Source organism: Schistocerca serialis, chromosome 2 (assembly GCF_023864345.2).
Source record: "Schistocerca serialis cubense isolate TAMUIC-IGC-003099 chromosome 2, iqSchSeri2.2, whole genome shotgun sequence".
Lineage (NCBI taxonomy): Eukaryota > Metazoa > Arthropoda > Insecta > Orthoptera > Acrididae > Schistocerca > Schistocerca serialis.
Window position 1 is genome coordinate 444,965,259 of NC_064639.1, and position 15,965 is coordinate 444,981,223.

General features: G+C 42.3%; 1 protein-coding gene across 1 annotated transcript in view; it reads left to right on the plus strand.

Annotated features, from left to right (window-relative positions):
* Positions 1-15,965, plus strand: part of LOC126457326 (cholinesterase 1-like) — a 93,823-nt gene that overhangs the window by 41,780 nt on the left and 36,078 nt on the right. The window contains exons 5-7 of the mRNA XM_050093524.1: positions 3,716-3,901; positions 9,430-9,632; positions 14,336-14,501. Of these exons, the coding sequence (XP_049949481.1) occupies positions 3,716-3,901; positions 9,430-9,632; positions 14,336-14,501 (555 nt within the window). The remainder of the gene's footprint in view (positions 1-3,715; positions 3,902-9,429; positions 9,633-14,335; positions 14,502-15,965) is intronic.

Here is a 15,965-nt window from a genome sequence, read left to right on the forward strand (position 1 = left end):
AACGCTGGATGAGGAATTAAATAAGATCATATGATTATTGTAGGGTCGTCGGAAGTGCGGCGAAAAAAATCGAGCTAGATGTAATTAAAATCAGAGGAACAGTGCACGAGGAACTTTAGGCGTAGGCTTTTTTGTACACAATTAAAATGAAAACAAAATTGAAGGAGTCTGAAACAATGAAAACTTACTTAAAAAATAAACATAAGATATTTTGTGAAAATGATTCAAGTATATATACCACCATCAACATGCTCATATTCTGACGAGGTGGCGAAATACCCCTACAAAGAGTTAATGAAACTCATAAACGCTATTGCTTTGTGGTAATGCAGGATTTCGGTGCGGTAGTAGGACAAAAACTAAAAAAAGAAAGAAAATTATTCTTGAGTTGGTAACTTTGGGAATGATACCGTAAATGACAGTGGCTACACATTCACACAATTATTAAGTATTAAATGCTAAAGACATTATCATTAATAAAAATGATAAACTTAATTCTAACAAACACAAAATATAAAGTTCGGAGGAGAAGTATCTGATCAAATGGTTCAAATGGCTCTGAGCACTATGGGACTTAACTTCTAAGGTCATTAGTCCCCTAGAACTTAGAACTACTTAAACCTAACTAACCTAAGGACATCACACACATCCATGCTCGAGGCAGGATTCGAACCCGCGACCGTAGCGGTAGCGCGGTTTCAGACTGTAGCGCCTTTAACCGCTTGGCCACCCCGGCCGGCAAGTATCTGATCCATTTACGATTAAAATAGTATTAAGACAGGGAGATGGCTTATCGCCATTACTTTTCAACTTAGCTCTGGAGTACGTGATGAAGAAATAGTAAAAGAAAAACCCCCAAATACGTGAGAATTGGACCCAAGAAATATCAAATGAACTTAAATTGATTGGGATTCGCAGGTGACTTAGCCTTATTAGCTAGTAACATTCAGGAACCCATAAATCAAATAACAAGCCTACAAAATGTAGCACAAAATGCAGCACTCCAGATACCATTCGAAAAGACTAAAATGATGGTAGCAGATCCACTAATAATCAACCACATAACAATAAATAACAGGAAAGTAAAAACACTGAAACACTTTAATTACATAGGAGACATTATAATACACAACTTGGACGAGAAACCTGCATGACAAGAAAGAACTAACGAAACGGTAAAAGCTCAAAAATTAACATGGTCTGCGTTCGATAAAGAAGTCGATCGGTTAAAACTAAATTAAAAGATGACAAGGTGGTCTTTCAACCAGAGCTGACATACAGAAGTGAAGCTCTTTACAAAGTCATCCAGAAAAACAGAATCGAGAAGCTCTTAAAATTAGAAAGAAGAATAGCTAGAAAATGCATAAATAGGAAATAAAAGAAAGATGCACTCTGGTGGATAGTGCCAAATGAAGTGGTGTACAGTGAACTGAAGTCCATTACAAATACCATACTGAAAAAAGGACTTCTTTTTTGGTCACAGTATGAGGACACTAGAAACTAGATAACCAAGAAAAGATATAGAGAAACTTCCGAACATGAAGCAACAAATAGGATGGATAAAGGAAATCAGGGAGGATAAGAAAGAAGTAGAATTAACCTTGGATTATTTCCAAAACAAAATAGAAAATTAAAAAAAATAAAGAACATAAAAAATAAGATTTAAATCAAAAGTAGACAAAAGACAAACAATGAAAAGGTTGTTGGTTTGTTGGATTGTTTTAGGGCGCAAAAACAATTAAGGTCATAAGTACTTATGTCATAACCTCAGATCATCAAGCAGTAAAAGAACTTAAAACCGACTATACGTGCCCTCCCGCCGGAGGCTCGAGTCCTCCCTCGGGCATGGGTGTGTGTGTTGTTCTTAGCATAAGTTAGTTTAAGTAGTGTGTAAGTCTAGAGACCGATGACCTCAGCAGTTTGGTCCCTAAGGAATTCACACACATTTGAACATTTGACTATACGTGAAGCCCAGTCGACGGAAGGAAAGCGAGATATCAACAAGGACTTCTTCGTAGAGAAAAGTCCACAAAATACGCTGTAGAGACAGCAGATCTCCGGAAACAAAGATTAAATGTCCTTCGCCATATTGCCACGACGTATAAAAAGTAAAAACGCGACCGACAGCCCGCGCATCGTCGCTAAAATAGACAATAACTCAGACGGTAAATGTACATCAGAACGTAAGTGGTTTAAAACAGGGCATACGGTCAGGAAATGGCGAATCGTCAAAGGTTGACGACAATGGGCACAAAGTGGCGGGGTATCACCACCCAACAAATGGTGATGGCTAAAACGGTAGTGCCCAATACGCACCTAGCTAAAATGATACGCGGTGAGAGGGCCGAGAAGTTTGATTCCCTGGAGCTTGTTCCCGTGAAGAGAAGACTAGTGGTGATTCCAAAGTGACACTACCTGCCAACAGACAGCAACATGGAGAGTATCCGAGGGGATGGAAGAGCTAGCGGACCGAGGTAGGAGGACTGCAGACTTGGCAGCAGCGTCAGCAGCCTCATTTCCCGACGTGACCAGAAAGCCGTCTGAACATCACAGTGGCTCCCTCAACAGCGAGCGAGTGGAAGGTCTTGGACCCGTTGCACTACGGGATGGACTGTGTGCAGTACAGGGAGGCTCTGAAGGGCACTGAGAGAACTGGAGCATATGACACAATTAAAAAGCCTGTGTCGCCGGATGTACTAGGTAACCTGACAGACGGTGAAGAGACTATGAATATTGAGCAGTGTTCTGGAAGCCGATATCGAAAATGATCGATGCCAATGATGAAGGCATACCCGACACCACGGTCAGTCTTAGAGCCATCGGTGTACACGAAGATACTGTCGAGAAGATCGAATCGGTGTAGTTTCCTTAGGAAGCGAATGAAGTCCAAGGTGAACACGGGCCGCCGCACGAGGAACGACAAAAAAGATCAGAAGGACTGGAAAGGTACTGAACAGTTCAGAAAGAAAACATGTCGAAGAAGATGACCAGAAAACGGCTGACTGAAGTGGTCCATTGAGGCCGTAAAAGCAGAAAAATAAGAATGCCAAACACGTTTATTTATTACACATTAAATATTTTCAAGAAGAAGTTTCGACTAATTTTTCACTTCCGTATGTACTCATATGTCTATATACGACTCTTCTCCTTGCACAATTTTAATGCGGCAAAGAGAAGCGGCAACGGTGAACAAGTCAATTAATACGCGAAACAGGTGCTCCAGCAGTTTCGCTCCAAGTGAAATACGAAACTTTATATGGATGTCCATGTGGAAGGTTCCTTCGCTTCACACGTTTAATCTTCTGTAGGTCAACACCCTAACTGTTGTGAAATTCGGGTTATGTGAAAAAAATTTAGTTGTCTGTTGACTTTTGGTCGATTGTGGCAGTCCATGTAGCGGCGTGGGAATAGACGCCTTGAGATCCGCACCCATACACTTTCCTAACCAGCGATTCAGCGTGTGATCTACTGAATGTGTTCTATAAGATGCTGCACAATATCAATAAAATTGTTCCTAGCGTGGAAACTACGCATTCGTTCTTCACTCTCCCATAAATCGTTTCCTATACTGTCCAGTCATCCCTTATAATCAATCAGCTGTCATCTATCCTCACCTGATCAAAAATTATTTTACATTCTTCATAACGTATATATCGAAGAACGCTATATCAGTATCCTGTTCGTTTCTGAATCGATTGTACTGGCGGTGCTACAGGTTTCCTGAGCCTCGAGAACGAGCTAGCGCCTGGCAATCTCGGACTGAAAGACCAGCACCTGGCCCTGCGCTGGGTGCGTCGCAACATCCGTGCCTTCGGAGGAGATCCAGATGACGTCACGCTCTTTGGAGAGAGTGCTGGAGCTGCTTCCGTGCATTACCACCTACTGTCAGGGATGTCAAAAGGTGAGTACAAATCCACTCCTTTCTCGCAGACGGATCTAAAAACTGCATGTCCAGGGAGTAAATAGATGAGAGTAGATGAAATGCAAAGGGAGATGAAAGGCCTAAGCGATTTCAAAAGGTGCAGCGTACAACGTGGTATGTGGTCGGAGTGACAGTGTACAACAATGGTCTGGTCACACAAAATTCACTTATGCTCAGGTTGCCCATAGAGTAATACACTGCATTTTTTCCTTCAATATTTCCTTATTAAGAATGTTGAGAATTACACACACGAAAGAATTGTGTTTTACAGACACACCCTATTTTTCCACGTAATCTCCATCCCGTTCTATGGCCATCCTCCACCGCGAAACAAGAGCGTGTATGTCCTGTCGGCTCCAATCCTTGTCCTGGTGGCGGAGCCTGCGCTTCTCTGTGTGAGTCACCTCCAAATCGTCCTCAAAATGTCTTCCGCGAATGGCATCCTTTAATGGCCCAAACAAGTGGAAGTCCGAGGGGACTAGGTCAGGTGTGACAGCCGCGGAAACCCTCACATTTTGGCATAGTTCGCTTCTGGGTCAATTCTTAGTGAGCAGATCACGTCCATGAAGTACGACAGTGTAAGGTCTGAAAAATATCAAACTACTGCTGCGTCTTTTAATCGCAAACTTTTACCCAGGTATGTATTTCTTCGGATGAAGGAAAATCGAGTTAAACGGTGTCAAATCTGGTGAACTCGGAAGATGTTTCAACAGTCCATGCATTAGATCCCTGGTTTCTCAATACCCATATACTTTTGTGGACAAACGTATTTTATCTTTCAATGGGAGAAGACTTTTCTTCTTTGCTTTTATATCCGTGCCTCTTCTCGACCAATTTTCATCCAGTTGACCAAAAAGATTTGCTTACTATTCACCAGTTACTTTTTCACCCTCTGAAAGGTACTTGTGAGGTAACCCTTTTGCATTCCATAAAAAGGTTATTATCTTTTCATCTAGACGAAATAGAAATCACTGTTTAGGCATTTGCTTTTGGTCGGCTTACAACCAATTCGGCAGCCATCTTACACAAAATTTTCAGAAAGTTAGAGCTTCATGTAAAATGTGGCGTGAAATTTCTACTGATTTGCCTGTGAAGTCATTTTTAATGTACAACATTAATCGGCGATCGAACAATAGTACATTGCTCACTTTCTGAATGTTTTTAATCGAGGCTGTTGTTTAGGATGTCCTTCACTTGGCTCTTCCTCTATAGAAGTACGATCACGTTCACATTGAAGTATCAATTTTTTTAATGTTCAAAAATGAAAGAATGCGCTTCTCCGAAACTATTACATACAGTTCAAAAAGTTCCCTTGGTGATAAACCGTCCACAAAGAATTATGGGAGCCTGTTATTTGAGATGAACACACACAATACGGCTGCCTGAAAAGGTATAAACAAGTGTGAGTGTGTGTGTAGTGTTTTTCAACCAATAGATACTGGAATGTAATAAAGTAAATTGTAATAGTAAAATGTTGAGTGACATGTTACGTGGAAACCTCTGTCTTGTCACTATTACTGGCACAGTTTCGATTCAGTCCACTCGCACAGGACAACATAAGCAAATAGGCATAATGAATTTTTGTTACAAATCGTTACGGAGTATAGCTATTATACTTCTTAGTGTAGGAAACATGTTTAGTGAAAACAATATTAAGCTTTGGTTTCTATATGCAAATATTACATGATAACGTCGCACCAGACAACTGAGCTATGCCGACTATGCCTCACTTGTGAGCACGAAATTAAGTACAAAAATACCAACATTGCTTTGCAGCGTCGAATTTCTATAACACTGTAGTAAAAAAAAAAAAAAACGATCCAAGTGGAATATTTAGTGATTTAACGAGCAGAGACTTAAACTGAAATAAAGTATGGGATCTATCGCTCAAATTGATTAGTTCCCGTCGGGAATCATATCGTACACAAATTACGTCTTGGAGACAGACTGCCAACTGAACGCCACCAAGAAACAGTCCTCCTCCTGACAGACTTAGTTTGGGCTTCAAAATTTAAAAAAAAAATACCTGGTTGGAAAGTGTGTGTTCCTCAGGCATGTACAAAAGTTTTGTCAAGTTGAAATAGCTAAAACACCCCCTCCATTTCTAAGGGTTAAGTCTGCATATCAAACTCTATGGTATTGACAATTCGAGTACTCCTTGTCACACACTTTTAGAGGTACTAAACAACTGCCGGCCGGAGTGGCCGAGCGGTTAAAGGCGTTACAGTCTGGAACCGCACGGCCGCTACGGTCGCAGGTTCGAATCCTGCCTCGGGCATGGATGTGAGTGATGTCCTTAGGTTAGTTAGGTTTAAGTAGTTCTAAGTTCTAGGGGACTTACGACCACAGCAGTTGAGTCCCATAGTGCTCAGAGCCATTTGAACCATTTTTACTAAACAACTACAGAAGGATGCTAATACCCTTACGAGGAAGTTTCAAAGCCGGTAAGGCAGAGGATTTCATACAGTTTCTAGAACACCTTGATCCGTGCCGAAATATTCACAGGGACGTGGATCCCATATAATTTGCGAATCAACAAAGAACGTGCACGAAAGTTATAAAACAAATAAGACTCTGCTCCCTAAAATCATGTCATCGTAAGATAGAAACATAAATAACTTTGAAAACAAACGCCCCAAACTCGACACTTTCAGGATATTTAATTTCTGATGTAACCCTCCCATAGTTCCTCAGGACAACATAACCAACCACTCTCTACCCACATAGGGCATATTGGAGTGCGGATAGTACCTTCTACCTAACCTTGAAATACTTTGTGGCTTTATAACTCAACCGTTGTACATTGGTTACTGTACATACAGCGAGCAACAAAACTCTGCGACCGCTATACTGGCAGAAAGTGCTAGAAAACCAGAACAAACATTGTGAAGAATGACAACATTAACTTGAATACAAACTTGAAAATATGGAGCTTACCAGTTTCGTTGGGAAAGTTCGAAAGACAATTAAAGTTCTCATTGTAAAACTTCATAACTGCTCTTTGTGCAGCCCTATTTCTTCGCTAACTTTGATTGCATACGGAACCATTGTGCACAGTGACTATATATTATTATGAGGAAGGACGGGAACGCAGAAATCAGTCACAAACCCATTGTTTTTTATCATTTTTGTACGTCCAAATTTCAGCTTTAAATAGCCATCTTCAGTGCTTAAAAAATACAAGGAAATTATAGAATCAGAATTGATTTGTATAGCTTTAAATAGCCATCTTCAGTGCTTAAAAAATACAAGGAAATTATAGAATCAGAATTGATTTGTATAAAACAATAAATAATATACCACGTTATCTAATAGAAATGATCCACTTTAGTTAACATACCATCTCAGTGACTTATAATGCACCAAACTTCCAGCAGTACATGTTACCATACGATTTTATTGGTGTACTGGAAGAGGGAAACTGAGCTTGTTGTTTGCAACATGTGCAGCAGCCTCAGTTTGCTTCCTGTAATGTAAATAACGCCTTCTGTATTCCAAAAAACTAGCAAACCCAGCTCCTTTCGGATATAGTAATTTAAAACCCATTTTTTATTAAGTAAAATCAGCAAGTGTAGTTGCATATCACATTTAAAATACATCAAGAAACTTCGATCGACGACGTGTTTATTCATACGTTAGTGTTGAAGCGACACACGGAACTGTTACATCACATTCGAATAAAAATTATTTTCCTTTAAGATTGTCTTGATAAACTGTAGTTACATACCAAATGGAGTTCGTAAGAAACCTAAAGTGTAGTGTAGTCGCTGTATCATAGTGGCTTAAGTGAGCCACTAAATAATTAATATAAACGAAATATAAAACTTCATACAAAGCGTGTTTTTTAAGTACTGTTAACGTCATAGTAAGATACTGAAAATCAATATGACTTAGTCTACTTTAATCAGGCAGAATTAATAAAAATATACTAACACCTCTATTGACGTAAATACAAGGTGCTTACTTATGTTGTAGCTCCAATTGTGGTGTGCTGCTTGCAAAGAACGATATAACGCATTGCCTTATACTTAGTCACTAACAATAATAGTTCAACGATGTTTCACTTGTTTGATGGTAAAACAGATACAGTAATGAATACTACCAGCAAAATGGAAGAGAAACAGGTCCACTAACAGTAATAAGTTATGTCCTCACACACTACCATGCGTAGTGTTATATTTAAGTAAGGCCAACATTTCATTATTAGTCCTCGTCCTCCGCCGGCTCCTTCCCCCATCCCTCCCCCCCCCCCCCCCACTTAGTTTTTCCTCTCCTTCCCCTCCCTCCCCCCACTACGCTTTTCCTCTCCTTCCCCCTTTTCTTTCCCATCATCTGTCCAGGTTCCCCCCATCCGTTCTCGGCTGTGGTGTGTCATATTTGTGCCAACTTTGTAGTGCAGTGTTTTAAGTGAGTCTTCAGTGTTGTGCGTCTTTTCCAAAGTGTTGCGAACAGAAATCATGCTGTCGCTGGGTGTGATTTTTATATCTCTTGCGAACAGAAACCAGACTGTCGCCGTGGTTTTTAATTGTCTGTCTATTATTTTACCTGCCGGCTTCCTGTGTACTTTATTAGCATCACCAAAGCTTTGTTTTATGTTTTAAGTTCCACAATTTTCCGCCATTTTACCATTTAAGTCACCGATTTTATCTCCTGCTTTTATTATTTATTATCTTCATTAAAAAAAAAAATTATGTAGGCTGAAGAGCGACGTACTAAGCTGCTGCCAGCCTGTCCCCTTCGGGAGGAATCGAATCTCAATAAAGGAAATTCAATATTAGTTCGCTGCTGGGTCGTGACTTCTCCTGCCCTGAAGCAGGAGACCGTCGGTGAGCTCCCAAAATTGGCTGCCCTTCAGCAGGACGTGCTCACTGAGTGGGTGAATCGAGGCCACCTCAGGTGACAGTAAACCTCCATCTCTTCCAGGAGATCCATGAATCTGCCCTTCTTAGTTTTTTTTTCTCTTTTGGGTCGCACAAAAATCAATTAGTGATCTTTTACATAAGATTTGTTGGATCGCTTCACCACTGACATATGAAGAAACACATTGTAAATGGACGTTTCTTGATGTATATTAAAGATGGTATTTGCTGATTTTACTTAATAAAAAATAAGTTCAAAACTGCTACGTCGGAAAGCAGCTGTACTTGGTATAAACAACAACCTCAGTTTCCTTCGACCTGTACAGTAACAAGCTCCTATGGTGACATGTACTGATGGGAGTTTGTTCGAGTAGAACTCACTCAAATGATATGATGGCTAAAATGGATCATTTCTATTGTTTACTTATCGTTTTATGTAGATCAATTCTGATTCTGTAATGTCCCTGCATTTTAGGACTAAAGATGGCTATTTGCACCTGAAATCCGGATATGCAAGAATAATAAAAAACAGTGGGATTGCTACTGACTGCTGTGTTCCTGCCATTCCTTTTAAACTGTGTGTCTTGAGAGCCGTCGGCCCTAGGCTGGCCAGCACGGCGGCACTGACCGTCCGCCTTCCTTCGCCAGGGCTGTTCTCGCGCGCCATCGCCCAGAGCGGCTCCGCGCTCAGCCCCTGGGCCTTCTGCGCCTCGCCCCGCCAGAGGGCGCTGTCCCTGGCAGCGTCTCTGGGGCTGCCCGGCGGCTCCAGCGACCGTCAGCTGCTAGAGTTCCTCTCACAGCTGCCGGCCGAGCGACTCCTCAGCGACACCAAGGCCGCTCTTTCCGACCGAGTAAGTTCATGTATTTACTCATGTATTTTCTCCACAGTGATAGTATTCTCATTTGTTTTTACAACTATCTTCGCAGCCTTTTATAGAACTGTCCAGCCTAATACATAATCTGTTTTGTTTGAAGAAATAACTGTAGTATGTGAGTTTGAAATGTAGTGTTTCAAATGTGGCGATAGTGGGACAAACTCTATTGCCAGCAGCTGATTAGGGAAAGGGAAACACATACAACCAAGGTTCCAACAGTGAAAAAATAAAAATGGAAAGCTATTAAATGTTTGCGCTTTCCTTGGAATACAATAACAGTTACAGAATTTACCATTTTCCATTTGCAGTACATTTTAGTATCACAATTTCACTAGATTAAGTTTTAAAAGTACCGTACAAGAAACTCTGCTGAAATCCGACCTGATACGTTAAACAAGGGTACTTTTAAAATCTACAAATGAAATTTCCTTTTTTTAAAAAAAATTAGGTAAGTCACGCATATATGATTTAAATTTACGATTTTTATGCTGACCAACGTCTTTTAATTGAAATCTTTTGATTAAAATCAACCTTTCAGAAGCTTCAAAAGAAATTTAGGATCACAATATTTAAAACACAATAGATAAAAAATTAAACCAAATAGTATCCAACCGTAGTAGCTGCCTCTCACTGAAATTACCTGAATTTTTATTTGGGAGCTGGACTGATCGAAATGTACTACTTTCAGTTATCCACAACAACAAGGAATCGCCGGCCGCTGTGGCCGAGCGGTTCTACGCGCTTCAGTCGGGAACCGCGCTGCTGCTACGGTCGCAGGTTCGAATCCTGGCTCGGGCATGGATGTGTGTGATATCCTTAGGTTAGTTAGGTTTAAGTAGTTCGAAGTCTAGGGGACTGATGGCCGCAGATGTTAAGTCCCATAGTAGTTCGAGCCATTTGAACCATTTTGAACAAGGAATCGGGTCCATGGACATGCCCCTTATACAGACAACAATATCATTCTCTTGTGTTTATTGCATATTAAACCACGGACCTAGAAACGACGGAGAGGCTTCGTCCCACCCTGGCCCTCAGTGGCTCAAAACTCCACAACAGGCCACAGAAGTCCACGCCTTCCCGCTCGGGAAGCAGCGCGTTAGATCGTGTGGGTAGCCAGGTGGGCAGATCATTCTGTTACTTAAGTGCAGAATGTTCCGTGATAGACGAGTACTTCAGGAACAATTCAAATGATTGGTTTATACACAAGCACAACAGAGCTTTCATGATAAATACCGACTAACTGCTCGCCATAGCGAGGACAGAGCCAAAAATCTCATGACATAATTTTTTTTTTTTTAATTGATAATTCTGTTCTAACAAGACAGCATCCACCACAATTCCATCTGCCCTTCATACATCCATTAAATGCCAAGCGTGCTTAACATATGGAACGTACCATGAAAATATGGAGTCTCGTTGAGTTCACCTATAACAGAGTCTGTATGGAGCGAGCCACACCCGTTCCACGACGCTGAAGGAACTCATCATGCTCGACGGAGGCTGCCAAGGCTCCGCTCACTTGCAAACATGCTTAGTACTCAAGCCATTACGCGTGCTTCCACCCAGAAGAACTTGCACTCCGTTGCCATAGTCACTTCTGAAATATAGGCTATTCATGTAATCAACTGTCCAACCACCGGAGTTGAGTGCATCCTCTGACCGCCAAATTGGCCAGCGGTATCTCCTTTCATCACGAAGAATTATCACTCTGCCTCATCCAGACACTTCCGAAGCAAGCGACACATGCACCACTACTCATCAGGCGCGGTAGAGCGTACCATGCGACAGCGCAGAATCAGCTAACTTTCTCTTCACTCCACGCACCTACCCGCTCTAGCCATATGACCCATTACACGCCTCTGCTTCACCTATACTACTGCACGATGGTGCCAACCTTTGGCACACAGATAAACAGATAGTGAAATCTAATTTCCTGTCCGTGTCTGTGTGCTCGAACTGTGCGTATTGTGTAAGCCAGAGTTCTTTTTCGGTGGTCAGGAAAACAACGAGGCTTTCTCCAGCCTAGAGATAATCCTCCAGAACGGTTTGGGAAGGAGGCCTATGCTGTCGGCTCAAGGGAGAGGGAGACACCTGGATCGCAGGTGTCTCCCAGCACCTGTTGGAGGTAAAGCTATGAAAAGACCTGGCAAGAAGGGGCGTTTTACGGTGGAGTGTTATCAGCGCGATCGCGAATTCTCCAATGAAATTACCTGCAGGCAGTTATTGGTTCTGATTTTTTAAATTTCTTTATTCATGACAATGTTAATGATACTGGTTCTGATTGGTCGAAAGGCCTGAACGTTGAAACAGTTTTCATGCAACGGTTTGGAGCTCGTGAAAACGATGGGAAGATGGTCGAAAACAGTCGCGGGTCTGAGGTGGCAAAACCTTGTAGGACGTTGGTAAGATCCCTCCCACGGCCAGCAAGGTCCTCCGATCTCTCTCCGGTAGAACATGGGTGGGACCAGCTCAGACATCAAATGAGTCTCAGTGCCAATATCCTGGATATCAAGGACCAGTTACAACAGTTATGAACCAGATTACCTATGATAAGGGGGGCTCCTACTGCCAAGCTCTTTGTAAAATTGACCCACGAAGTTTCATTTTGTTTCCTCGTCCCATACTGGATGCTTCAATATTTTTTCAGGCATTGCAGTTCATTGTATTAGTAGAAGTAGTGGTAATTAGCAGAAGAAACTAGTCATTCCAATGGGTACTATTATATTAACTGTAGTAGTGTTTGCAGTTTCAGTAGTTCCATATGTCTAGATATTAAATGTATACTGGAGTAATATACGTGAGAAACGACTACAGACTGTGGATGAGCTAAAGATAACGGATCATGATGTAATAAATAAATTAACTTTAACACGGTTACCTATACATTATATACCTTTAATGACGAACCGTACGATATTGCACCGCGCCTTGCTCAATGTTTTCGCCATTGGCAGTCTGTTTTGGACGTCCTTCACATGGATGATTCCAAGCAGAAGTAGAGCTATGTTAGAATTTAGCCACCTATTTCGTAGATGTAGAAAATACACAGACTTCTCATAAACATTAACTTTTTATCAATATATGTTGCCTATAAACGGCGCACAACAGAGAATTTTGTAACAGATTAGTATTCTACGTTGTCCATTTGAATAAAACACACGCACAGTATGACATTGTTAAAAAGTATAGCTGAAACTATTCTGCCGCTGATGTTGTCACTTGTCACATGTTTTTGACCAATACGTAACAACATAAAAACCTATATGTGTAACCGCCAGATTTGTGTCTGTCCGAGAATTTTAAACCTTGGTGTTGATAAGTTTGAGAAATTTCCATGAAATAATGGAACAGTTCTTTTGTGCCATTGTGATTGGTAAGCTTGATTATTCCAAACATTGTATAAAGAATGTCAACAATGCACAACGTACTGTTCATTGTTGACCGCCGTCTGAATTTGTTAGTATGATGACTGCAATTGAAAATGGAATTTAGTGCTGTTATTGCACATTTTCATTTGAAGGGTTGGACTGCCGCACAAATCTAGTTCACGCGGACTCTGTACCACCGTTGCAGACCATTTACTGTTGGATAAATGGAACTAAACTCAGTCGGAAAAGTATCGAACCGAAGCGCGCTCTGGCCGTCCAGTTGAGGTCACCACAAAGGAAAAATCGACAAATTCTATGATATGGTAATTATAGCCTTGCTGGCCGAATAAAAATTCACGAAATTTCTGATGCTGTAGGCATCTCAACTCAGCAAGTGCGTAATATCCTGCACACATAATTGGCTATGAAGAAGTTGTGTGCGAGATGGGTGCCGCGATTGCTCACAGTCTGCTAAAAGCACTACAATGTCTAGCGACGTTTAATCGCAATCCGCATGACCTTTTGCGCCGATTTGTGACTGATGATGAAAAATGGATCCACAATTATACATCACAATCAAAACTACAGTCAAAACAATTGAGAAAGGCTGCTGAAAGTGCACCGAATTAGGCAAAGACCATTTTGTCAGCTGGTAAGGTGATGGCCACTGTTTTTTGGGATTCTCATAGGTTACTTGGGAAAGGTTGAACCACAACTGAACGCTATTATTCTTCATTGCTGGATCGTTTGAAAGATGAGTTAGCTGAAAAAAGACCAAGGGTGGCATGAAAAAAAAAAAAAGATGCTTTTTCACCAGGATAATGCATCTTCCCAAACATCAGCGAAGACAATGGTGCAAGTGCATTAATTGGGCTCTGAATTCGTTCCTCATCCACCCTATTCATCATACGTACCCCAAAGTGACTTCTTCCTGTTCCCTAACTTGAAACTTTGACTTGCTGGGAAGAAATTTTCATCATATGAGGAAGTTATGGTTGTAGTCAACGAGTATTTTGCATAGTTTGACAGAAGCTATTTTTCTGGTGGAATGAAAAAGCTGGAGGACCACTGGAGCAAGTGTATACTTCTCAAAGGAGATTATGTCGAGAATCAAGGTGAGTTGTTTTCGAAGCAAACATTTTTTCTTGCTTTTTCACCAGACTTATCAAACCATGTCGTGCCACTCGTTGCATTTCAACTCTCTCATTTTACCACCACCATCAGTGTCCATGTCTGAGTGAAGATGTCAGAATCAAGTGCATGTTGTTAGAATGAAGAGTGGAAAACCACATGAGACGTGTGACTCCGCAGGACAGGAGGCGGCTGTTCAACTTCGTGTTCGTGCCGAGCGTGGAACCGACCGTGGCCGGCGCCTTCCTCACGCAGGAGCCGGCGGCGCTGATGGCGCAGGGTATCTCCCACAGCCTGCCCTACCTCACCGGCGTCCTCTCCGCCGAGTGCAACTTCTTCACATCCAGTGAGTACCTCTGCTGCCCCCGCTTTCTGCGCCCATACAAGGCTGAACGTATTCTACAGCTATAAATCGCAAGCGCAAGATCAGTCCGCTGAATATACACTACTGGCCATTAAAATTGCTACACCAAGAAGAAATGCAGATGATAAACGGGTATTCATTGCACAAATATATTATACTAGAACTGACATGTGATTACATTTTCACGCAATTTGGTTGCATAGATCCTGAGAAATCAGTACCCAGAACAATCACCTCTGACCGTAATAACGGCCCTGTACGCCTGGGCATTGAGTCAAACAGAGCTTGGATGGCGTGTTCAGGTACAGCTACCCATGCAGCTTCAACGCGATACCACAGTTCATCAGGAGTAGTGACTGGCGTATTGAGACGAGCCAGTTGCTCGGCCACCACTGACCAGGCGTGCCGGCCGCGGTGGTCTAGCGGTTCAGGCGCTCAGTCCGGAATCGCGCGACTACTACGGTCGCAGGTTCGAATCCTGCCTCGGGCAGGTTAGGTTTAAGTAGTTCTAAGTAGGTTTAAGTAGTTCTAAGTTCTAGGGGACTGATGACCACAGATGTTAAGGCCCATAGTGCTCAGAGCCATTTGACCAGGCGTTTTCAGCTGGTGAGAGATCTGGAGAATGTGCTAGTCAGGGCAGCAATCGAACATTTTCTCTATCCAGAAAGGCTGTTCAGAGTGCCGTCAATGCGAACAAGAGGTGACCGAGACTTGTAACCAATGGCACCCCATACTATCACGCCGGGTGATACGCCAGTATGGCGGTGACAAATACACGCTTCCAATGTGCGTTCACCGCGATGTCGCCAAACACGGATGCGACCATCATGATGCTGTAAACAGACCTGGATTCATCCGAAAAACTGACGTTTTGCCATTCGTGTACCCAGGTTGGTCGTTGAGTACACCATGGCAGGCGCTCTTGTCTGTCATGCAGCGTCAAGGGTAACCGCAGCCATGGTCTCCGAGCTTATAGTCCATGCTGTTGCAAACGTCGTCGAACTGTTCTTGCAGATGGTTGTTGTCTTGCAAACGACACCATGTGTTGACCCAGAGATCAAGACGTGGCTGCACGATCCGTTACAGCCATGCGGATAAGATGCCTGTCATCTCGCCTGCTAGTGATACGAGGCCGTTGTGATCCAGCACGGCGTTCCGAATTACCTTCCTGAACCCACCGATTCCATATTCTGCTAACAGTCATTGGATCTCGACCAACGCGAGCAGCAATGTCGCGATACCATAGACCGCAATCGCGATGGGCTACAATCCGACCATTATCAAAGTCGGAAACGTGATGGTACGCATTTCTCCTCCTTACACGAGGCATCACAATAACGTTTTACCAGGCAACGCCGGTCAACTGCTGTTGTGTATGAGAAATCGGTTGGAAACTTTCCTCATGTCAGCACGTTGTAGGTGTCGCCACCAGCGCCAACCTTGTGT